This window comes from Saimiri boliviensis, chromosome 7 (assembly GCF_048565385.1).
Source record: "Saimiri boliviensis isolate mSaiBol1 chromosome 7, mSaiBol1.pri, whole genome shotgun sequence".
Taxonomy (NCBI): Eukaryota; Metazoa; Chordata; class Mammalia; order Primates; family Cebidae; genus Saimiri; species Saimiri boliviensis.
The window spans coordinates 34,123,892-34,148,192 of NC_133455.1; the positions used below are offsets into that span (position 1 = coordinate 34,123,892).

At 37.7% G+C, this 24,301-nt stretch overlaps 1 protein-coding gene across 38 annotated transcripts in view; it reads left to right on the plus strand.

Annotated features, from left to right (window-relative positions):
- The window catches only part of ANKS1B (ankyrin repeat and sterile alpha motif domain containing 1B), a 1,271,383-nt gene that overhangs the window by 1,188,683 nt on the left and 58,399 nt on the right, over positions 1-24,301 (plus strand). For 18 of the 38 annotated variants that reach the window (XM_074402368.1, XM_010340194.3, XM_003929595.4 and 15 more), the window contains 2 exons: positions 10,753-10,881; positions 13,150-13,221. In XM_074402368.1, coding sequence (XP_074258469.1) covers positions 10,753-10,881; positions 13,150-13,221 — 201 coding nt within the window. Of the gene's footprint in view, positions 1-4,000; positions 4,076-10,752; positions 10,882-13,149; positions 13,222-17,762; positions 21,401-24,301 lie in introns of those variants that run through there. The other 20 variants (XM_039471669.2, XM_074402366.1, XM_039471671.2 and 17 more) reach the window with 3 other exon arrangements.

The window sequence follows — 24,301 nt, forward strand, 5'->3', positions numbered from 1 at the left end:
GGTAACTTTCTGTGACTAGTGGAAGATCTCTTTACTATTGGAATGTTTATTCCCAGGATGCTAAGTGGGAATTTTCCTCTAGGTACAAAGCACTTGCATGCTTTAAAGAGAAAGCTGTCAGTCATGGAGCCAGACACCTAGTTCAGGGCTTACAAGGAGGCAGTGAATCCTGCTCTGCCCCGGTCAGCCACATCTCCACATAAGCAGAATATTGGCTAGTTCTGGGGAAGGACAGATAATTGTGTGGGTCTTGTGGAAAGAACTAAGGCTTTTCCTCCCTTCCCATGAGAGAGGAGACAGAGTGCATTCCCGTGCTCTCCAATCCTGATGAGCAAGGGTATGAGAGAAATATACATCTGGCTTGGGGATGCCTGCCAGGAGGGAAGACTGGCCTTGCTATCCATAACTGGACTTCTGGCAAGCAGGTCACATAGCACCTACTGAGCTAGACACAGAGAGTCTTGGGGAGAGATGCCCTGGCAGAAATGGGGAGTGTTCGTAGAGCAGCTAGCCCTTCCACTGTTCTGTGTGACAAGGACGTGTCCATGTCCTGTGGACCGCATGAGTGAGCACGAGGAGGCTGGGGTTATACCCTTCCCCGTGGCTTCCCCTCAGGGGAGTGCATGTGTCCTAGGAGGGCTAAGTGGGAGTTGGAAGAAGTGAAACTACAGCCAGATTTCTGCCACCAGGAACTGTGCAGTGGGGGGACCTGCCCTCTGCCCTAGAAGAGCCCTTCAGAGAACTCACACAGGGACACAGGAGAACCTAGGTTGGAGCAGCCACTATGCAGAGCACGGGGGAGGCCATGTTAACATTAGCTGAAAAGCAGTGCTGGCTGTCGGAGGAACAGCCAGACAAGAAAGCGGCTTCGTCCTTTTCCTGTTTCTTCCTCTCCAACTAAACACATAAATTAGGTAGAGCTTGGGGCAGGGAACATCTGAGATAGACCCTGACACCTACCTTCACCTCTCCTAGGAGAAGTCAAAGTGCAGACTGAGCTTCTCTTACCCACCCCAGACTTTTAAGCCCCAAGACTGGCACACGATGAGGGAGGGAAAAGTTTGAATCAGATATGAGTTTGGATTTCATACAAAATGGAGTCTTCATGATTCAAAGTGACCAGGAAGTTATGTAGTCTGTGCAAAATTTTAGATGGCCTGGTGGCCATCAGGCAGGCAGACTGGGCATGGCCACCTTGGGAGTAAACAAAACAACCTAAAACAACTTTTAGGTGTTTGGTGTTTGGACCCCAGTACAGTTAAGACTGTTCCATGAACTGACTGCATTTGCATTTAGATATACTTGTGTTTATGTATGTGAATTTAGTAAGGGCGAAAAGGAGACTTAATTTCTTCTAGAGGGTTACTTACAGCCTGCAAGGTAGCCATCCTGCAGGCTGGGAAGCACCTCCAGCCAAGACCCCAGAGATAGGCACTTTAAAGGAGAAGGGCTTAGGGGAGAAGATTTATGCTGAACTGGTTAGCTAAACATGCATATTCAGTGTGTTACAAAAGCTGTGAATATTCATGCAGGTGGTCCTGACGCATGTGTATTTAACAAACATGCATGTAGCATGTGACCTATGTTCACCTTGGGCTGGAGACTTAACATTTAGATGTATTACAGGTAGGTCCCATACATCAGAAGGGCCTTTCAGGATATGAAGGCACGAAAGTGTGCAATCTCTGTAGACCAACCAGAACCAGTCCATGGTCAGTGATCTCATTTGGATAAAGCTACTGATCAGTCTCTTGTCCAGCTGTAGTTATGGCTGGTGGAGCAGGGGCTGAGAGTCAGTCAGCATCTGATGGAGCTGCAAATTGTTTTAATATTGCTTCTCTTAAGGCCATTGCCTGTTTAGTTGCTAGAGAAAAAGAAAAATCTTGTGGTAGTTGGAACATGGTTTATTCTTTAGGCGTAGGGGTTTGTGACTTAACCTTTGCCTGGCATGGCGTCAGGTCCTGTTGATAATTTGGTATCTTATTGCCACAAAGAGAGTGTCTGTCAGTCTTATGATTTCCATTTTAACATTAAATCTGATCAGTTGTTGTGTCTAAACCATGAAAGAGAGAGGGTTTGGTGAGGCTTGTCTGATCTCCTATCCCATCATGGTCAGAAACTCAGTTTTAAGGTTTTTTCTGGGGTCCCCTTGGCCACAAGGGGGTCCATTCAGTCAGTGAGGGGATTTAGGATTTTATTTTTAGTTTTCAATTCATTTCAGGGTCAGTAGAACCAAACTGTATATAGCTGGAACAGCCCTCTGCCTTCTGGTGACATCAGTACCAGGCTCACACTCCTTAACCATTCCAGCAGGCTGATGCATTGCACCACTTACCTCTGTGACCTGAGCAAGCCATTTCACCTCTCTAAATATCTGTGTCTTTATCTATCAGATGACAGGTGGTTTCTGGATGATTTTGCACTAGAAGCACTTCTAGCACTAGATTAACACTAGAAGTGTGTGAACATTGTAGATGTGATTTGTGTAAAGAATTAGCTCTGGACTGGGTGAGAGTGCCAGTTAAGATGGTAATCCAGCTAAGGCATGGAGTTTAGTACATTCACATCAGATGACAGCTACTGGACACAAGCCAACAGAGGGGATGGGTCCAAAACTGAGCTTGCTAGAAAGGTAAAAAGAGGAAGAATCCCCTCTGGATGTATAAAATAGCATAGTTTAGAGAGGGAACTGAGGATAGCAGAGCTGGTTTAAGTGAAGGGTGTTTGGAAGTGCCTTTGGTCAGACCCCCTGGGGATCTAACTTCCTTCACAGAAGGCCATCTTCCTGACGCTCTCTGCCCATCTAGCCTCTAGTTAGCAGAAGAGATGGAAAGCAAAGGTATAGGGGTGTGTGGAGGTGCTGTTGTAACTAGAGAGAGGTGTTAAATTGCTAGTGAGCATTTCTGGGGTAAGGAAACGTTTAGTTAGGGATAAGCTTTCTTTTCCCTCATTTGTTTGTTGATGATATAGTTCTTTGCTGGGTATCTTAACCATACTGTGGTTACGTGCTTGCCTTCTCCCTGCAGTGATTTTTGTACAGACTGCTTGTGAATGCTTAAGGTGCACACGGGGCTTGCTGAATAAGTTTACACACTCTGCCATTTTCTATGATTTAATTTCACATTGTCTTTTAGAATGATGAAATTCAGAAACAGAACTTGGGATAGGTCAAGCTAAGAGCTCAGTCAGTCTGTTTGAAGGTTTCTGCTGTAACTCCTGGGAGGGGATGCTGGTTAGTTTGCTGTTTGGTTCTGAGCAAACGTTACTGGTTTATCTTATTAACGGTGTGGAGGAGAGGCAGAATTATGGAGCTAAATCATTAAACTCACAAATGCTGCTCCCAAGGGTTTCTGCTTGAGGAACAGAACTGAATTTTCCTGACCTCAGTCCTTCCCTGCCCCAGCCTCCTTCCTGCCACCTCCTTCACTCCTCTCAGTGCTGGGTAGCAAGCGGATATGTCTTCCTTTGTTAACTACAAAGTTTTGCCTGCAAGAACTCTGGAGGCATAAATATCTTCTAGGTTTATCAAACAGAGCAGTGACTAAATCAGGAAAAGTCATTTTATTGTACTGTCTGCGGTTGGTCATTGAAGATAAGAAAATAAAAATGTTGAACCTGTGTTAAAGGTTTTTTCCTGTTTTTCTTGAAGTTGATGAAAATATATATCCTCTGAAAGTAGTGATGTGATGGGGGAAGGTATTTCTGGTTTGCTGGCAGATATAAAATACAATTTGCTTTTTTCCAAGGTGTGAATTTATTGGTAATTGCCCTTGCATAAATGCATAAATGATTTTTTTCAGCTAGTTCAAAATGTTTTAAAGCAAAAAGAATGACTTGGAAGTCCATGATTAAACCTTGAGCACCCTAAAACATTTTTTGAGTTTTTTTTAATGTGATTCTTTGCATTTTATTATTTTCCTCTTTTCCTTCCTGGATGCTACCTTGGTAGCTGCCGTGTTTTAAATATTGACAAGATAAGATAGTTTTCTGTTTATATCAGCAGTCGTCTGTCTGTGAAATATGGACGAATCAGAACGCAGGATTTCCTTTCTCAGCGATCCATCAGGTTCATAATGTAAGGTTACAAATGGTTCTTTTCTCCTCCTGAACTTGCGCTATGTACTGTGTTGCACAGTGTTGTCAACAGCTATAGGTACTGTGTCCTGGCAATGCAGAAAATTCATAATGTCTGGTGACTCCAAGACTCTTTGTCTATTATACTTCATTTACTGTGCCTTGTGACTAGTTAATGTGCAAACGTTGTCCTAAAACAAGAAACATATTTGGTTTTAAAGTCTATGGTTAAAATATGTCCCATGTGAGTTTTGGCTTTCATTCCAGGCGTCTGTGTTAACTTGCTTTTACAGGAAACAGAAAAGGGTAAATTGATATATATATATACACACATGTATATATCAGTGTTATTCTTCCCTATTTTGTACTTCCCCATGTTCATGGACTATTCAACCCCTTGTGTCTAATGATTCTCAAAGATTCATGTGCTTTACTTGTGAGAAATTTCTGAGTATGATTTGCATGTTATTCTGTATATATTTTATGCAAATGTCGGGGGGAGGTGAGCTGGGAGAGGCACGGTTACAGCTACGAAGTGGTTCTCAGCCTTTTTCCATTTGACAGTACTGAATTGATCTTTGCAAATTGTATGAAATTGTGATCCATTTTACTCTGAGCTGCATAATTTTCAGATGTTCATATTTCACCTTTGCATACTTTAGAAAAAGTTTATTTCTATTTGGAAAATAAACATTCAAATGTTTGGGTTTTTATGTTCTGTATTTTAAAATTCTATTTTCACATCTTATTGAATTTCTCCTATTGAATAGCCTGCTGTCTGAGAGGTTGAGACATTTGGTTGAGAATCACTGAGCAGAATTCTTGGGGCGGCATGTGAAGGGATGTCACAGGCATTTTTGTGAGGTGCCTTTTGGGATGCTGCATCAGGCACATATGTCCTCCTATGCATGGGACTTTTAAGGATCGTGGTGTCTATACATTACCTGGTACTGGTGTTCATGGACCCAGCAGTTCCTCCTGAACTCATAAATGCTAACCAGAGCTTTTATGCATTCAGAAGTAGCCATCTCTGCTCTTTTTCATCTAAAAGAACAAATTCAGTATAACCAACTGCATTTGATCAAACTAGCATTCTTCATTCTTGGAGATTTTTTGAAAGAATAGCTACAACATCCTGTTTTCATATGCGTGTGAATGTTTATAGGAAGCCTTTTCCTTACATTCACATTCAAATATATGTATGCATATTTATAAGCATAGAGCTGTGTATAGCATTCTTCAAAGCCTTAGAGATTACAGAAAGTAAATGTAATCACATATATCTTATGTATCTTTGGGTAGCCCATCTCTGAAATTTGTCAGAATTATTGAAAGCAAAACCTTTCAACAATAATTGTCCTTTGAAATTATTTTAGTTTTCATTAAATGTTCTGAGGAAATTTAGAATAATGTTTGTTAATATTCAGATCTAAATTTACAAGCAGGTAGGTGGGAGCAGTCGTCATAGAAAAGATTTTAAAGGTTCTATGTTTAAAAATCAATTAAATCCTAATTTTAAAAAATTTTAAAGAATAATACAAGGCTTGGAAAATGCCATACTTTTCTATTAATGTTAGAAAACTAAGTTGTAAGCATGGCTTTTAATTATCTACTGACATCGTTAGGAAACTTTTTAATCAAGAAGAAAATAACATAAAGCTCCGGTGCGGTGGCTTATGCCTGTAATCCCAGCACTTTAGGAGGCCAAGGTGGGCGGATCACTTGAGGCCAGGAGTTCGAGACCAGCCTGGCCAACAGAGCGAAGCCCTGTTTCTATTAAATATACAAAAGTTAGCCAGGTGTGGTGGCACATGGTTGTAATCCCAGCCACTTGGGAGACTGAGGCAGGAGAATCACTGGAACCTGGGAAGCAAAGGTTGCAGTGAGCCAAGATCTTGCCATTGCACTCCAGCCTGGGTGACAGAGGGAGACTCTGCCTTGAAAAAAGGAAAGAAAAGAACAGAAGGGTTTTCCCTTTGTATTGTCAGAGCGTATAGAATATGTAATATTCAGTTTCCCTTTTGGAGGAAGATAGCTACCTGATATGACTTGTTTTAGAATTTGCCGTAGATGTACAGTGCATGTGAACTAAAAATGTGCAGCTATTTACCACCTGTCGAAGTAATGCAAACTTTAAAAGCTGCAATTTGGAATCTGCCATCCAGTAAAAATCTCTCTATAGACTTCTGTGAAGTTTTTTGTTTTTTAACTAAATTCCATTGATGCTTTTATATTATTCAGCTGATGGTATAAGAGAATGTTTACTTTAATTACATTATATTAGATATGGCCCAATTATAGTCCTTCAGACTCAGCCAGACTATGAATTTATAGTTGGCAGTTGCAAACATGTGCAGAATCAATTCTCCATTTAAAATCCTAATCTCAAATTGTTTTTCCTTTATGTTAGAGATTTAGTTTTTATATGAGTTTGAAGAAGAAAGCTAATGATGTACATTTTCCTCTGTTTAATTGATGTTCTTTAGTGTGCCTATAAAAAAAGAAAAAAACTCTTAAGGCATACATATAAAAAATAATAAACACCAATTAAATGAAGTTTTAAGCCATGACAAAATTCTTGGAATATTAAGACCATTCAAATACATGGACCTAAAGGAAGATTTTCTGTATTTTAAGTGCCAGAGAGATAGTCTGAAGACATTTATTAGGATAGGAGTACCTTGAATCATTTTAATTTCTCATTTATAATCACTTATGGAATCCTTCTAAAGACCATTGTGTCAAGTCAATAATAGTTTAAAATATGACAGAATTCTACCCCAAACTTTTCCTACTTCATTTTGTTATTCGAATTAAGCATTGTATTGTTAGTTGTGTTTAGATCTACTTTTCATTAAATACGAGATTTGATTGTAAACCATTATTGAGAGAAAAGACTTCTTAGGTCTGTTAATATTTAATAAACATTTTTAAGTGGAAAATTACTAAATTTAAAAATAATTGCCTGAGGAGATACAAGTATCATCTATACATGAATGTACTAGTCAATAAGACCTAACACTAGGCTTCAAATTTCAAAATTATTTTATGTGTGAGGCAAAAATGTTTATTTCTTTTTTGAGCTCTTCTTCCATTCCATATAGTAACTACTCTACCTAATTCCTCCATAGCTCATTCCTGTTGTAATTCAGCCTCCAGGAGGGTTGAGACCTAAGGCACCCTTGTTCTCTGAATTATTTTGTTCTTACTGGCAGTCAACCAGGTAAAGCTGAATCCCAGCCAAGGGCCAAGGTCATACCTGTCCTTTACAACAGTATAATGTTAAGTTCAGTTGTTGGAATCCATCCATTCCCATTAAATTAATTCCAAAAAGAAGAATTAACATCTGTAAATTGAGTCTCTGAATATTATTAGATCTAAGGTTGAAAAGGAAAAATAGGCAGGGGCGGGGAGAAAAGTTATGAATTTCCAGGCAGAAAAGAAATTTATTTTCTTATAAATTCAATCTTAAGAACACTTTTCCCTCTATTTCGAAATGAATTTCTGGAAATAGCACTAAATATGATAAAATTCAGTGTCTCTTTCCAGAAAGATAGATTCAGTCCCCAAAGGGAATTTAACAATATTTGGACTGAAACAATGTTTGAAGACCACAAAGAAAATGAAATAAGGATTCTATTTCTTTTCCTTATAATTATCTCCACCTTAGCACCTAGGGAAGGTCCTATCAGATCACGCTGAATTCAAAGCAAGTAGTTGTGATTTTTGGACAAAGTGGAGTCATAGGAGAGCAGATGATGGCGCTGTCTAAACAGAGTTAAGTGAATGTTCCACTAATTTCTTCAAGTGGTTATCAAATAAGGGATTTCAGTGACTTCCAGACTGAGAGTGGAATGTATGCACTGGGGCTTGTTATTCCCACAATGGCTGCTACAACTTACGTGGATGATGTAAATATTTGGATCAGCATTTGGCTGAAGCTCTAGCTTTAAATGTATGGAACTCACATTAAAGTTTAATTATAAAAGTGTGTGAGTTAATTGAACAATTAGACAATGAGTTTGCATATGATCTGCATGCTTAATGTACTAACATGTGAAATGTTTTCATAACCCTAGCTTCCTGCAACTCATTCCCACCCCCATCCCTATTCCCAGCCCTGGCCCTGCAACTTATGGCACCCCCAGCTCATGCCATGTTCAGAATTTTTTGAAAACTGCCTGTTGAGCTTGGCCAAGGTCTACCTCTGCTGAACTGTAATAGGGTTCACATGAAGATCTGATGCTTGGTTTGAGTTGTCATATCAGCAGACACTGGATTAAAGGATCTTTGGAAGCCAACCAGCTCCTCCTTTTGTATCATTCCATGGAGTTGCATGCAAACTTCTGTTGTTTTGTTAACAGTGTTACCTGTGACTTAAATGTACAATACCTGTTTGCCATGTTGTTGTTGCTTTATCGAGGGAGCGGGAGAAGGAGGGAGAAGTTTAATGGGGAAGATTAGAGGATGATTTGCTAGATTTGGGTAAAGCTTTTGTTTAAGAACCCATAGCTGCATGTTTCCAGAGTTTTAAGCTATTATCACTTAAAGGCTATCACACTCAGCTTCAAAATGATATTGAAATCCACATATCCTATATTTTGAATTTTATACTAGTTTTTTGAAAGTAAGTTACAGCCAGTTGAAATAAAGACCAGAGAGAGAATAAAGAGCCAGCCATTTGAGAAAGAAGGAAAAGAAAAAATTCAAAATAAGAAGCCAAAGGAAAACTCAATCTAATTTTAGAATTGCAGTCAGTTACCACTTTTACATACTAAAAATTCATATAAATATAAAAGAAAAACTTAAGAATGAGTCAGGGATGGATAATAAAACAGACAAAAATGCTAAAATTAATATTGCAAGCAAAGTTTTAACAATACCAACAGACAATATACATATAACAAAATTTCACATATACCCCATAAATGTGTACAAAAATCAAAAATACCGACAGGGAATAGGAAGATTAGGCAATGTAAAAGTAAATCAGCAAACAAAACAAAACTAATGTGGAGAGTGACTGAGAACACAGCAGGAGCGAGGAGCTGAAGGAGTTCCAACTGGTCAACAGTAACTATAGTGAGAAGCCAAGGAAATAGTGTGATGTTAACTTTGCTCTTTTGCTACTCCTGCAATTTGAAGTGACCGAGAAAAGCTGCAGGCACTCCACTGCTTTAAAAAAAAAAAAAAAAAAAAAAGGCTGTGTATTACTGAAGTCCTCTAGAAAGGACTTTTTATCATTGGCAGCTACCTCATATGCCACCTAATGTAAGTCCAAACTGCACAAAGAAAATTGGAGAGCTAGTTCTCCTCCCCAAAATATGCCCCCTATTTACACCATTCCTAGAGAAATGTGGTTCTTAATCTTTTAGAGTTTCTAGATTATTTCAAAGAAGTTAATGAAAGCAGTGAACTTCCTTTCTCTCCCAGAACATACACCTGCATCCAAATTTTTGCATTCTTGTCCTAGACTCCTTAAAAATTTTCCTTAAGAAATCCCACAGTGTGTCAGCACACTTACTAGCACTTCTATGGATCTTGGTCTCTAACCAAGGTTTTATTTGGTTTTGGAGTTTATGAGACCTTTTTACACTCTTCCAAGTCCTGAGAAAAGTAAATTCTTATAGTTCTATATATAGCCAAATCTAGTTAGAAGAGAGTAACTCTAGAAATTTGCCTATTGTTTAGTTTAGTTATGTCCACTTGAGAATAAAGAACTGAGTTTTGAAGAATCCAAATCTTTCCCAGGAGAAAGAGTAAGAAACATCTCATGTGTAGTATGTAAATCAGAGTAGAGCCCAGAAGATACCTTCCAACACTGGCCTTTGACTTTATAGGTGCTCAAACTAAGCAATTACAGTGATGAAACAGTTTGAGGTTAACGACACAGAAAATGATAAATGAAATGATGGGAGGTCCTCCTGTTTTAGGTCTGTATTATATGATATACCATTATTTGGGAATGTGCTTGAATTTGTGAATCAGAATCCTCAAAGTACATGTATATGTACATGTGACCAAACTTGGCATTTCACTGTTTAGTCTTCATTGGTATATTAGGTTTTCTGAGGAAAGTAGCTGAATACATCTGAGACAATCACAGTGTCATTAAATCAGTGGAACTGAATTCAGATGAGAGAAACTAGTTGTCACCTATTAGTAAATTTTTCTTTTAAAATTTTGTTTAGCATCATGCTTACACTACCGTTTCTCCAGAGATCTAAAATTATTCAAAGTGGCTAGTACATGTCATATTTGGGAACTGAAATTTATAGAACTGTGTGTTCTGAATGTGAAAGCAATTGAAACTAAAAATTTCAATCAAGTTTAAAAACAGATAGAAAATTCTTTCAAAGATTTGATGTTGGATGGAAAATTGTGAATTAGTAAATCATTTATGAATATCTTCATGTTTTATTTTAAAGTGACTTAGCTTAGGGTGTCATGCTAAAAATAGAATAATTCAACTCCACACCTCAAAAATTAACTCAGCCCTGAGAAATATGCTAATACACATAAAAATGTAATAACCAGTCAAAGTATTTATATTCACATAAGACACCCAAATGCATTGGCACATTCACAGCACATGCATGTAAGGTAAGCTCAGGGTAGCTATAGGGAATGAACTTTGCTGACTGCTCATATTGCCTCTAGAATAAATGTCATTTTCAGACAGGAGACTGGGGAGAACCTTCCATTACCTTGCGACCTCCAAATGAAGCCACAGCCTCCACTCCGGTACAGTACTGGCAGCATCACCCAGAAAAGCTTATCTTCCAGTCATGTGATTACAAAGCTTTTGTAAGTTACCCTCAATTCAATATTTGGGCCCAAGTGGAGATGGGGGTATGTTTTGGTTTGTTTGCATTTATGTTGAAAATATACCAAAATATCCATATCCATGACTGAAATTTTTCAAGTGTTTTTCTCTTCACTTTTTCCTTTCTTTTTTTTTTTTGAGGCGGAGTTTCACTGTTGTTACCCAGGCTAGAGTGCAATGGCGCGATCTCGGCTCACTGCAAGATCCGCCTCCTGGGTTCAAGCAATTCCTCTGCCTCAGCCTCCCGAGTAGCTGGTATTACAGGCACGCGCCACCATGCCCAGCTAATTTTTGTATTTTTAGTAGAGACGGGGTTTCACCATGTTAACCAGGATGGTCTCAATCTCTTGACCTCGTGATCCACCCGCCTCAGCCTCCCAAAGTGCTGGGATTATAGGTGTGAGCCACCGCACCCGGCCTCACTTTTTTCTTAAAGTAGCCTTCTATCCAAAGAGAAAGTCCAAATAACTAGAGCTTTAAAACCTTTTTAATCCTGTAAGTTTAAGGCCTATTGTGACTTCTTACGTAGTTGCATATTTTTAAAGAAATGTGATAAAGCACAATCTTGAAATGAGTACAAATATGGCACATATTTACATCTCTGCTCACTCACCAAACATTGGGTCTCAAAACATTGGGTCTACCACTTTATGTAAATACCAGATTCTTTTCACTGTCGTCAATAGGATTATACTATTTGCTTTTATAGTTGTTGTTGTTTCAGAAGAGGGGAACTAATTATACTTAGCTGAGAAATGTAATAGCAACAGGTAAATATTCAAAAGATTCTGTAGGTTTTGGGTCAGGTGGTGGTTGTCATGACGACAGCAGAAAAAGCAGCTGAGCCTTCAGCAGTGCATTGAAACTGGCTCTCTTAAAAGAAACATTTCAATAGGACAAACTTCTCAGATAGCTTAAAAGATAAGGATTTTACCAAAAGATAATGAATTTCACCTTCATTTGATTAAGATGGATATTGTGGTTATCTTATAGCTATTGGGCTTTTTTTATTTTTATTTTTATTTTCTGCTTTCTGCCCCTCTTTTACTACTTACTCATATTGCAGCTTTGGATTTATTTCAATGGTATTGCCCAAAGCTGTGGGATTGAAATGGCTCCTTCCTCCAAACCTCAAACCCCAAGTCCCTGAGACTTTCTGAACGTGCCTTTCTCCAAGGTCCTGACCATACCTTCTGCTGTTGTGTCTTCTCACATCCTCTTCAAATCAGGAACTTCCCTGGTCCACAAGACAGGTTCCCATCCCCATCTCTGCACAGTACTAGGGTGTCTCCAGTCTTGTCAGGAAGTGTCCATCAAATATCTTCTAAAATAATTATTGTAATTCACTTTTTTAACCAACATATATAGTACTCTTTGGGGGTTGGGGAAGAAGCGCATGGAGCAAGGGAAATGACAAAAGGAAAAGACCCTACTAAAGCTTCAAAAGGTGGAAGAGGAGTTAATTGATAGGCAAATCAGACATTTTGTTTAAAACCATTTGCCCCCAGCCAGAAGCTGGAGAACATGGGGCATTTTGTACCAGGATGATGTAGTATTGGATGTGATTTTCTAACAGTAAAGTGGTTGACAATTCTTGGGAGAAGACTTTGTCATCCTTCTACGTCCATTCAGCCCTCCAGGTAGCACTTTGCACCAGGAACCCAACTCTTTTCCCCTGTGAAACAACTGAGAATGCCGTTCTCCCTTCCCCCACCCTCAAATCTCGTTCTCAGGTGGATCAACCACAGGGCACACAGCTGTTGAATGAAAAAGGTCCAAAACTGCATCTCCGCCTAAGAGCCTAACATTAATTACCTATGCAGCAGAATAAGCCCAAATGGGGGACATGTTGCTTAGCTTCTCAGCTGTCTCATGCAACCCTGTAATTATAGAGATAGTAGTGTGATTTATTTTTGCAGACATTGCTGCCTCAAAAAAAAGGGGGGGGGGGGAAACATTTTTAGATGCCCCATTTTGCAGTTAAATATGATTTGAAAGATGTCATCTTTAGAAGATGCTGCAGTTTCATTATAAAGAGCAATTACAGCCCCCTGAACTTATGGTTAATTCTGTTGCATTTTCTCTATGAATGCATTTATTTGTTAGGATTAGTTACTATCAGTTTTTTAAAGTTATGCAACAACTTACAGCCAGGAAACCTAGCCAGTAATACTTCCACAATTTGTTTTTAAAATGTGACTCATATTTATATTCTATTTTATAAATCATTGAATTTTTTTGTTTTTTAGTATTTAGGTTCTATGCTGATAAAAGAGCTTAGGGGGACAGAGTCAACCCAAGATGCTTGTGCAAAAATGCGGGTAAGTCTGCCAAACTTCTTTATTTCTAGTAGCTGAAATACTAAATACTGGGTATGGATACAAATTGCCACCTTTCAAATTACTATTTTCTTCATCTTATGGTCCGCTGAATCACATTGGTATTACATAAGAAGGTGCTCTGGCTTTCTGCATGTTTATACTTGAACTTATCTCACTATAGTTAATGTCTATGTGCTGTATTTGTACTGTTACATTTGTTCTTAATTATTTTTAAAGATATAAAATTAATTGTATCATTCTTGAGATTAGGAGAAAAATGATCTTTAATTTATTATAAGAAAAGGTTTTAAGCACTCGATAGACAGAATATTTACTGAAAAAATCACCGATTAAAATTATCAAAAGCAGAAATATTAGGAGCATATTTTATAAAGCTAATATTCTTTATGCAATTTCTTATTCAGTTTTTTTAATTTTAAGAAAAATATTCAACTTTGAGTACAATGAACTATTTAAGTGCAAATGTTGACCAAAATGGCAATTCCAGGCCAGGAGCAGTGGCTCATGCCTGTAATCCCAACACTTTGGGATGCCAAGGCGGGTGGATCACCTCAAGTCAGGAATTCGAGACCAGCCTGGCCAACATGGCAAAACCTCTTCTCTACTAAAAATACAAAAACTAGCTGCGTGTGGTGACATGCACCTGTAATCTTAGCTACTCAAGAGCCTGAGGCAGGAGAATTGCTTGAAGCCGGAGGCAGAGCTTGCAGTGAGCTGAGATTATGCCATTGCACTCCAGTCTGGGTGACAAGAGTGAAACTGTGTCTCAGGAGAAAAAAAAAAAAGGCAATTCCAAATGTCTGTGATTAGTAGCTGCTTGATTCCAAGAGTCTCTTTTAACCAAAGCATCTCTGTCCTATTTCTAATAGCTGAAGTGAAGTAGAGTTACTGTTTGTCTTTTGTGTGTCCCTTGTTCTTGCTTCCTCCATAGCAGGTGTATAGAACATATGATGATATCCGAGTAACTGTACAAATCAAGAATATCAGGCCTATTCAATATAGCATCTAACTAAAGTCAAATTTAAGCTCATTAGTAAGTGGAATCCTGACTTTTATTTATGACCAGTATACCTTGTCCTTTATTTTATATGAGCAGCTTTTGGTGGGAAATAATTTAAAACCATATAATTACACTGAAAAAGCTATGAAGGTAAACATGAAATATCCATTGTTTATGGAAAGCTAAATATGTGTGAATCTTGGTGAAATTGAGACTTAGGTATGTAATCACTAATTTGATATTCTGATCAATTCAATAGCAAAAAAGACTGAAATAGTTATCTTTCTATTTGATGTAGAGTTATATAATACTTAAATTGTCAGTACCCGTAAATTTTTAACTTAGGTACTGTGTTTAGATTTAAAAAAAAAAAAAAAAAAAAAAAAAAAAAGCTTCTGTATCTGTCAGAAACTCTGAATTCTAGTTCTGTTGCTGCTTATTTGCCTTAGGAGTCACTTGTTGTTCATAAAAATTAGTTGCTAACATTTACTGAGTCATTACAGTGTCCCCTAGTACAATTATTGTCCCCATTTTACAGACGAAGAAATGGAGGCTTACAGCAGTTGAATAGCTTGCTCAAGGTAACACAGAGAATAACTTTCCAATCTGAGGCAGACCCTCTGGCCAGGTCTTTCTGACCAGAGCCCAGGATTTTAACCACTACATTCTTCTGCTTTTCCTGATCCTCTGTTTTCTTACTTAGAAAATAAGAACATTAGACTAGACACACTTTATAGTTCTTCCCGGTTTTATAACTCTGGAAATACTGTATTCTAAGTATTTATCTGGCCTGATTTGTGTCACCAATGAACAATAAGAAAAATGGAAAGTTTTCATTTATCAGGCCTCATAATAATTTTAGAAATATTCATGAACATGGCTAATAAATTAATTTCACGTCTCTGATTTAATACTGTTAACTAAATTACCTGAGTCCAGCTGCTCCAGTGTCATAGTCAGCATCAATATTGCCTAATGCATTGCAGCATCATTTAAAATATGCCAGATCTATGATTTGAATCTCAGTCAATTTCATGAAATTGAGTGAATCTGAAATTATATCCTGATAGCAATAGAAAAGCCATTTTAGTAGTCTAAGTAGAGAATAATTTAGTTAAATACTTGTCTGTTGCTTAAAATGAACTTAGAAAAAACCGTATAGTTAGAAGCCATTCTTCTGTTTTGGGGGGCATTTTTCTGGTTTGCTGCCCTTGGTGCGTAAGTAGTTTACATGAAAATAGAAACTTCATTAGTTCTTGGACTATCATAAACCCTTATTTCCCATCTTGATTAAATAAGTCTCAGTTCTTGATAAAGTAGCTAAGGTTGTCTTCACTACATTCACCAGAGTCTTTCAAAACCAGAAGCCTAGGGTTGATCTGCTATCTGGAACTATTCTTTTGTGAATTAGAAGTTTCACCAACTATAAATGACATAAATCTCAACTTGAAGCTAATTTTCAATTTGAACCCCAAGTTGCTGTTTTCTCTATTCTCAGCATGCTGGTGTTTCAGCCAAAAGTCCCAATACAATCAAAACTCCCCATGAAAAATACTTTAGGACATAGATGATCTAAAAAGTTGATTCATGATAATATTATTATGCCAAAGTATTGTAGATTGAGTTACCTGTTTAATATTCTTTTAATTGAAAAAAAAAGATGTTTGCTGTTCAAAGTATGCGTTTTAGCCAAAATTAAAATGTCTCTCCTAGTAATAAGTAAATCAGTGTGGTTTCTGATTCTGAGAAATGTTTCCTTAAATGAACTTTGTTAACAAAAATGACTGAAATTCATTGTGTTCATAATCCAGTGAAGGAAACCAATATGTTAATATTTAATTACCAAAGTGGTAGAATTATCACCATAGAAGCATTTTCAAGTTGCCATCTGCCCAAGGGATCATAATAGATGATCTTAAAAATGACATATACTCATGCCCTCCTAAAATCAGATTCTTAGGGCTAATAACAGGTAGCAGTTGAGAGCTGTACACCCTGACCTGCCCAAGTGAATAATGTGCATTAGTTCATTCAGTCCATGAAGCAGGTATTGCCATTGCTCCCACTTTACATATGGGAAAACAAAGACCAAGAGAATATGTTAAGTCACTTGCCCAAGGTCACGCAGACAGCAAGTGACAGAGCCAGGATTTGAACCCAGGCAGTCCACTTCACTACCCACACTGTGAATCCAGAGACTGGACTGCTTCTCCATTGTGCCAGTGGGAACATTCATTGTCCTAGGTTGTTGTTTTTTTTTTTTTAACTTTTTAAATGGCTTTATTTTATGTTCAAATAATGAACAGATGTTATATCCATAAATTCTACTTTCCAAAAACAGGAGCTTTTTAAAAGAAAACCACATAATAACTTTTAAAAGGCACTGGGATTCCTCTGTTTCTAGATCATAGCTTGGCTAGAAAAATAAGGTTTTTTCTACCAGGAATCACAAGTTAGAACTGAGTATTCTCCAAAGCGGAAATTCTAGAGTGTAGTGTCATTCCAGGCAAAGAGTATTCAGTTCTCATCCCCAACATCCACAACTACTTATCAGAAGGGTTAAACCAGGTCAAAACAGTCCAGCATAATTAGGCATAAATAGGCTTCACCAGACAATGTCATTGTGCTCCTCTAAGATACAAATACTGTAAAGCAAACAGGAAATACCAAAATCAAAATAAAAATTGTTAGTTCCTTGTTGTATCCCCCCCTCTATAACATTAATAAAGGGAATAATATTTTATTTTTTTATTCATTATATTCATTAATATTTTATTAATATTTTATTATTCATCACTAGCCATGAATTTTTGCCATTTTATTATACAAATGATGCCTAGTGCCATTATCCAAGTGGCATAACCATTTTATGTCCACAATTCAGTTCTATAGCTATAAGAATAATTTTTTTCTTTTCTTCTTTTTTTTTGTTTTTTGTTTTTTGTTTTTTGTTTTTTTTGTTTGAGACGAGTCTCGCTCTGTCACCCAGGCCGGAGTGCAGTGGCATAAGCTTGGCTCACTGCAACCTCCACATCCTGGGTTCAAGCGATTCTCCTCAGCCTCTAGCGTAGCTGGGATTACAGGCATGTACCACCACACCCGGCTAATTTTTGTATTTTTAGTAGAGACAGGGTTTCACCATGTTGGCCAGGCTCGTCTCGAACTCCTGTCCTCAAATGAATCACTCTACTTGGCTTCCGAAAGTGCTGGGATTACAGGATTGAGCCACTGTACCAGGCCATAAGTAGAATTTCCATGATTTACATAAGTACATCTATCATTGAAGAGGTAACACTGAGATGCAATCTAACATCCATAATATCTGATGTTTTAGAGATAGCAATGTAGGAAAGTATAATCACTTTTCATTTAAGTGAACTTATATAAAAAATAAACTAATAATTTAGCAGTTCTAAGTCTTCAAAGGGCGTTTGCAAATGTACATAAAAGAAACAGTTACAGATATTTTTAAGAAGCATCTTCCATGTTCACATCCTTTTGTAACAATTTTCTCTTCCAGCTGCTTCCCTTTGCCTGCAAGAGGGATTCGGATAAGATGGATGTTTTTCGTGACTTCTCTGATATCCTGAACTTTCTATCTCTTTATTTTTCTTCAATATGTTCATTATAAATTTAGCTTGGCATTTCTGTTTGATCTCTTCAACTCTCTTCACTGCATCAGTAGTTTTATTCCATAGCTCTCGCTGATATTTGATAGGTTCATTTCTACATTTTTCAAATTCAATTGAATTATCCACTGTAAGCTCTTTACCAGCTGCTTTCCGGAATGCTTTGACCCACCTAACTTTGCAAGGATTGCACTTCTTTTTAAAGTTTTTATGACATTTAGATTTATAAAATCTGAACACCTTGGAATTGTTGCAGACGAACATCATGCTGTGGCCAGGGTGGATGGGCCCTGAACAGAAAAAGCACTTCTCGATACGCATGTTGAACCCACATGGGTCCCCACCAACCAAACACCAAGCTTGAGAGGAAGTCTTTTTTTTTTTTTTTTTTTTTTTTTTGAGACAGAGTTTTGCTCTTGTCGCCCAGGCTGGAGTGCAATGGTGCAACCTCGGCTCACTACACCCTCCATCTCCTGGGTTCTAAAACATGTTGGCCTCTTCCTCCAGATGTTTGAAAAATGAGTGAATTCATATATTCACATATTTGCCTTGGATTGTTTCATTTGTCTTTCCCCAACTATAAAATCAGTGTCCTACCCATTTTCCTGCTTTTCTAAGCACACAATATGTAAGAGAGTATTTAAAACCTTAAGCCAGACACTGTAGCATGCACCTGTAGTCCTAAGCTACTGTGGAGACTGAGGCAGGAAGATTACTTTAGCCCAGCAGCTTGAGGCCAGCAGGGCAATGTAATGATACCCTATCGCTTTAAAAAAAAAAAAAAAAAATGAATGAATATGTAGATAAGTAATTCATCCATCCATTCATTCATATATTTAAACAACCCTAAGAATCCTATAATTTTCCAGTTTTTAAAGATTATTGCCAAAGAGGGAAAAATGAAGAAAGGAAATGTAGATAAGATGATATATATAATTTTGCAACTTCATATTTTTTGGAGAAGTTTACTATTAAATCAAGAGTTATCTCTTTTAAGTAATGTGTTCATGGAACTGGATTTTACAAAACCATAAGTATATTGATTTGACTTTTCAGTAGGTTTGTTTGTTGTTGTTATTTTGATATGAATAACTTCCACTTCAAAGATTCCAAGACATACAATTTTTGGTGAAGTGAAGGATTTGCTCTGGCCAGATGAGGGTCACCTGTTCAATTTTGCCTCCCTAGGCTTACACATACCCCATCCCCCAACCCTGAATTTTGCCCCAGGGCTTAATTTTCACTAATATACAGTAATGCATCACTTCCCTAATTAAATATACAATTAGGAAACATCTGCTACTAATAGAGGTAAGCCATTACATTCAATTTAATACTCTCTGCAGTCTTACTTTCTCTAATTTCATAGTTTGTGGTTAGTATTATTCACAGGTGTTTGTTCTCAAGGAAATTTCTCTTTAAAGGAAATAAAAATTGGATTATTTTTGGTTTTGCTAGTGCATCCAGAATTTATAAATTCTGGATATTAATCCTTGTCATATGTATAGCTTGCAAATATTTTCCCCCATTCTGTAAGATGTCTCCTTTGCTGCTCTTGTTTCCTTTGCTGTGCAGAAGCCTTTTAGTTTGATGTAATCCCATGTGTCTGTTTTTGCTTTTGTTGCCTGTGTTTTTGGAGTCATATCCAAAAAATTATTTCCCAGTCCAATGTCACAACATGTTTCTTCAACGTTTTCGTCTAGTAGTTTCAGGTCTTATATTTAAGTCTTTAATCCGTTTTGAGTTGACAAATAATCTGCCTAAAAATGGGCAAATGACCGCAGTAGACATTTATCAAAAGAAGACATTCAGGTGGCCAACAAGTGTATGAAAATATGCTCAATATCATTAGTCATTAGGGAAATGCAAAGCAAACCCACAAAGCAAATCATTATGGAAATGCAAAGCAAAACCACATCTTACTCCATTTAGAATGGCTATTATCAAAAACACAAAAGATAACAAATGTTGGTGAGAATGTGGAGAAAAGAGAACCCTTGTATATTGTTGGTGGGAGTGTAAATTAGTAGAGCCATGATGGAAACAGTATGGAGGCTTCTCAAAAAATTAAAAATAGAACTACTTTATCATCCAGCAATTCCGTATTGGGCATATATCCAAAGGAAATGAAATCAGTATGTTGATATATACACTTTCATGTTTACTCTAGCACTATTGACAATAGCCAAGATGTAGAACCCAGCTAAGTGTCAATTTAAAATTAAGTGTCCATCAACAGATGAATGGGTAAAGAAAATGTGGTATATACACACAGTAAAATATTGTTCAGGGAAAGAAAAAAGAATGAAATCTTGTTATTTGTGATAACATAGATGAACCTGGAAGACATTATGTTAAGTAAAATAGGCCAGACACAGACAAATACCGCATGATCTCACTCATACGTGGAATCTAAAAGGTTGGTCTCATACAAGTAGGGAATAGAACAGTGGTTACCAGAGCCAGGGAAGGATAGGTGAGGAGGAGGGGAATAGGGAGAGGATGCTCAATGGGAACAATCTTACAATTAGATAGGAAAAATAAGTTCTGGTGCCCAATTGCACAGTAGGGTGACTGTAGCCAACAATATTGTACTGTCTACTTCAAAATAGCTAGAAGAGGATTTTGAATATTCTGAAAACAAAGAAATGATAAATGTTTGAGATTCTAGGTATGAAATTACCCCGATTTGTCATTACACAATGTATACATATATTGAAACATCACATTGTACCCCATAAATATGTACAGTTATGTGTCAGTTAATATGTTTTTAAATAATCCTTCCCCAAAAAGAAAAAATGTCTGTTTTCAACTAAGGTAGGGTAGAAATCTGCCTTCCAGGTATAAGAAAGGAAACATTTTAAGATTATTTTTAAGTCAGAAATAAGCAAATCTGGTATATTAGGTTTTGGAACTTTTATCCCAAAGGATTTAGATAGTTTCCCCATAGTTCCCATTGAATCTATTCCTCTTAATTTTGTATGATTTTAAACTTTCAATCCAGAAGCACTTCTATGGTGTGAATTGTCAAATACACAAATTTCCAAATAATAATCTGTGCCTTAGTTGAAGTATGAAGACTTTCTTTTTTTATGTCTTTTAGGAAACAATAGTGGGAATGGGTTAGACAGCTTTTTAAAAGTTGGATTTTAAAATTAGATAGAAATACTAAATGTAAAAGTCTCTTTGCTCTTAGAAGAGACTCAAACTAAAATCATGTTTCATTCCTCTGTCCTCATACAAATTCCTTCTGTGACAAATTGTCCTTTTCAGGTATAACTTGAAGAATTACTTCTTAGGAAAAAACTTTTGAAAAACTATTTTTTAGAAGTCTGTTGAACTGGGCACAGTGACATACTCTTGTACCAGCTACTTGGGAAGCTGAGTCAGGAGGATTGCTTGAACCTAGGAGTTTGAGACTATACTGTGCTGTGATCACACCTGTGAACAGCCACTGCATCCTAGCTGGGTAAACATAGCCAGACCCCATCTTTAAAAAAAAAAAAAAGTATCTGTTGCCCAATTTCATGGAAGCATCAAATATTTTCTTTCACTTTCTCCCGAATACTGCATGAGTCATAGAGAATACAGCTTCTACGCCCATAAATATGTGTTTTGTGTCTATTGAGCAGCAATCCCCAAAAAGAAAAAGCCACATATGTAATTCCTTATTGTTGATCCTTGCTCACATGTGCCTTTCCCATTGTGAATGCTTTCTTATGGGTCTACCCTAGAAGGCTAAAGAGCACCAACCATCTTATTTCATATTGTCTTCAAACCCCAATTCTCTTTATTCTTTTTTATTGCTCTTTTTGCTAACTTTTCTCCCATAAAACACTCTCACTACTTCCATCACTGAAAGATTTCCCAGGCTGCTTCTGTCTTTAATTTCCATTTGTCTTAAACTCTTTCTAACCATGTTGAATGATTGAATCTCTTGTCATTGGCCCAAATACATTGATCCACCGAATGTTCATTGTTACATCCGCCGTTTCCCTCCCATCATAACAAGTAGCCTGGAGAGTGTTCAGTTATGCACAGATTTCAGTTCTGCTTCTGCTCTCTTTTGCCAGTGCTTTGCTATGGAGAGGGACTTTCTAAGTGAAACCATCCATCCTCAGAATAACAATAATAGCTGGCTAGGCAAGGTGGCTCACACCTGTAATCCCAGCACTTCAGGAGACCAAGGCAGGAGGATCTCTTGGGGCCAGGAGTTTGAGATCAGCTTGGTCAACACAATAAGACCCCCATCTCTACCAAAGGAAAATTGTTTTTAAACAGTACTAGCTAAAATCTATTGACGTTCACTATGTGCTAGGTACTGAATGATCTTGTGTAGTTCTCACAACAACTCTAAAAAGTAGATGCTATATTAACATACCCATTTACAGATGAGGTAACTAAGACACAGGGAGGTTCAGTACCTAGCCACGCAGCAAGGAAGGAATGGAACTACCCAAGAATCCAAACATGCCATCCTGTGCTCTCATTTGCTGACTACTGCTCCTTGCTCCTAGTGGAAGGAGCTCCTCAGTGGGTCCCTTCATAAACTCAGGATGACTGTACACACCCCCAGAAAACACGGAAGTTGTACTTTTAAGTGATAGATTCAATCAGTGTGTTTTTTCACACATATGCAATTGGTGTTTTTAACTAAAATCATACATTTTTAAAAGTTTATTACAAAAGCAATATACATTCATTGCTATTCACTTCTAAAATAGAAGTACAAGAACAAGAAATAAAAACAACTGTGATTTTACCACCTAGAAGTGATAAATCCCTCCCTGTTAACATCTTATTCTTGCGTGATCCTCCAGACCAATTATTTATGCATTTGTAGGCACTATTTTTCTAGCAAGAAGTGGAAATATTCCATACCCACTGTTTTATCATGTATTTTAAACACAATAATATATTCTGAAATATATTTATTCCCATGTATCTTCATCCCCAGTATGTTTTGTGATAGTCGATTACAGCATTCCAATCCATAGTTGAACCAAACCTACTTAACCAATTCTCTTTGTTGGTCATCAGGTTATTTCCAGTTTTTTTCAAATGATAGCCAGTACTATGGGTAACACCCTTTACCTGAATCTTTTGAAATTGGTTTATTTCCTTAGAATGAGCCACTAAATTTAGAATAGCTGGATCAAAGGGTATACACACTGAAACTTTGGGTAACTATTCCCAAATTGCCTTCCAGAAAACTTATTCCAGATTACACTCCCAGAGGCAGTATACAAGCATGTGTTCATGTTTGCCTGTCACATCTCTCAAGAGCATGTGCTTAATTTGAGGGAGAATAGGGGAACTTCTATTAAAACACACACACACACACACACACACACACACACACACACACACACACACACATCTTCAGCATGATCCCTGATCTTACTAACTCTATCATTGTTTTGGAGAAGTTTGAGGGGAGTTTTTGTTTGTTTGTTTGTTTGTTTGTTTGTTTGTTACTGGAACACAGTTGTGTAATCTTGGCTCACTGCAATCACCGCCTCCCAAGTTCAGGCAGTTCTCCTGCCCTAGCCTCCTGAGTAGCTAAAACTACAGGTGCCCGCCACCACACCTGGCTAATTTTTTTTCTTTTTAGTAGAGACAGGGTTTCACCATGTTGGCCAGGCTAACGAACTCCTGACCTTCAGTGATCTGCCTGTCTCAGACTCACAGAGTGCTGGGATTACAGGGGTGAGACACTGCACCCAGCCAACATCTGTTCTAGATATAACTCTTGAATCTGTCTTTATGACTTGAACTTTTTATTTTATGTGAAGAATGTTTTATCCATTCACAGCCCCTGAGAAACCATGAAGAATCAAATAATTCTTGTTAATTGCTCTCAACACCAAGAGCTGTAGCTAAATGCTAACTAAGGATTTTTTGAAATCACTTGTCAAGTGGAGAACAGTGTGTTTTGATAAACTAGCTTCGTTCTGAATTAAATGTAGGATGCAGTACAGCGAATGTACATGCATAGCAACAGAGAATGGTTCTGACAGTAACTTTCAATCAAACTGATTGACCGCATTTTTAGAGCGGTAGTTCTCAAAGTGTGGTCCCAGACATGCAGCATCAGCAGCATGTAGAAACGGAGCGGACTGCTTTGTGCTGTGCCAGACTTGGGCCCCAGAGCATGTGAGTTACAGAGGCAGTACAACAGCCTCGTCACATGTGGGGGGTGTGGTTTCAATGGCTGCTTGCCCACTGTCCGTTCTTGTCACCTGGTCTTAGGTTCTGTGTTCCCCCAGCTCTTGTGCCAGAGCTCCTATGACCAAAAAGTCCTTGTGAGGTCATTTAGCCTCATAATGACAGATGAGAAACCAAACTATTTTTAAAGAGGTCTAGAGGAGAAAACTTCCCAGCTGCCCTCAGTAAGAGGCCTTTTCTTCTTAATGCTTGTAATTTG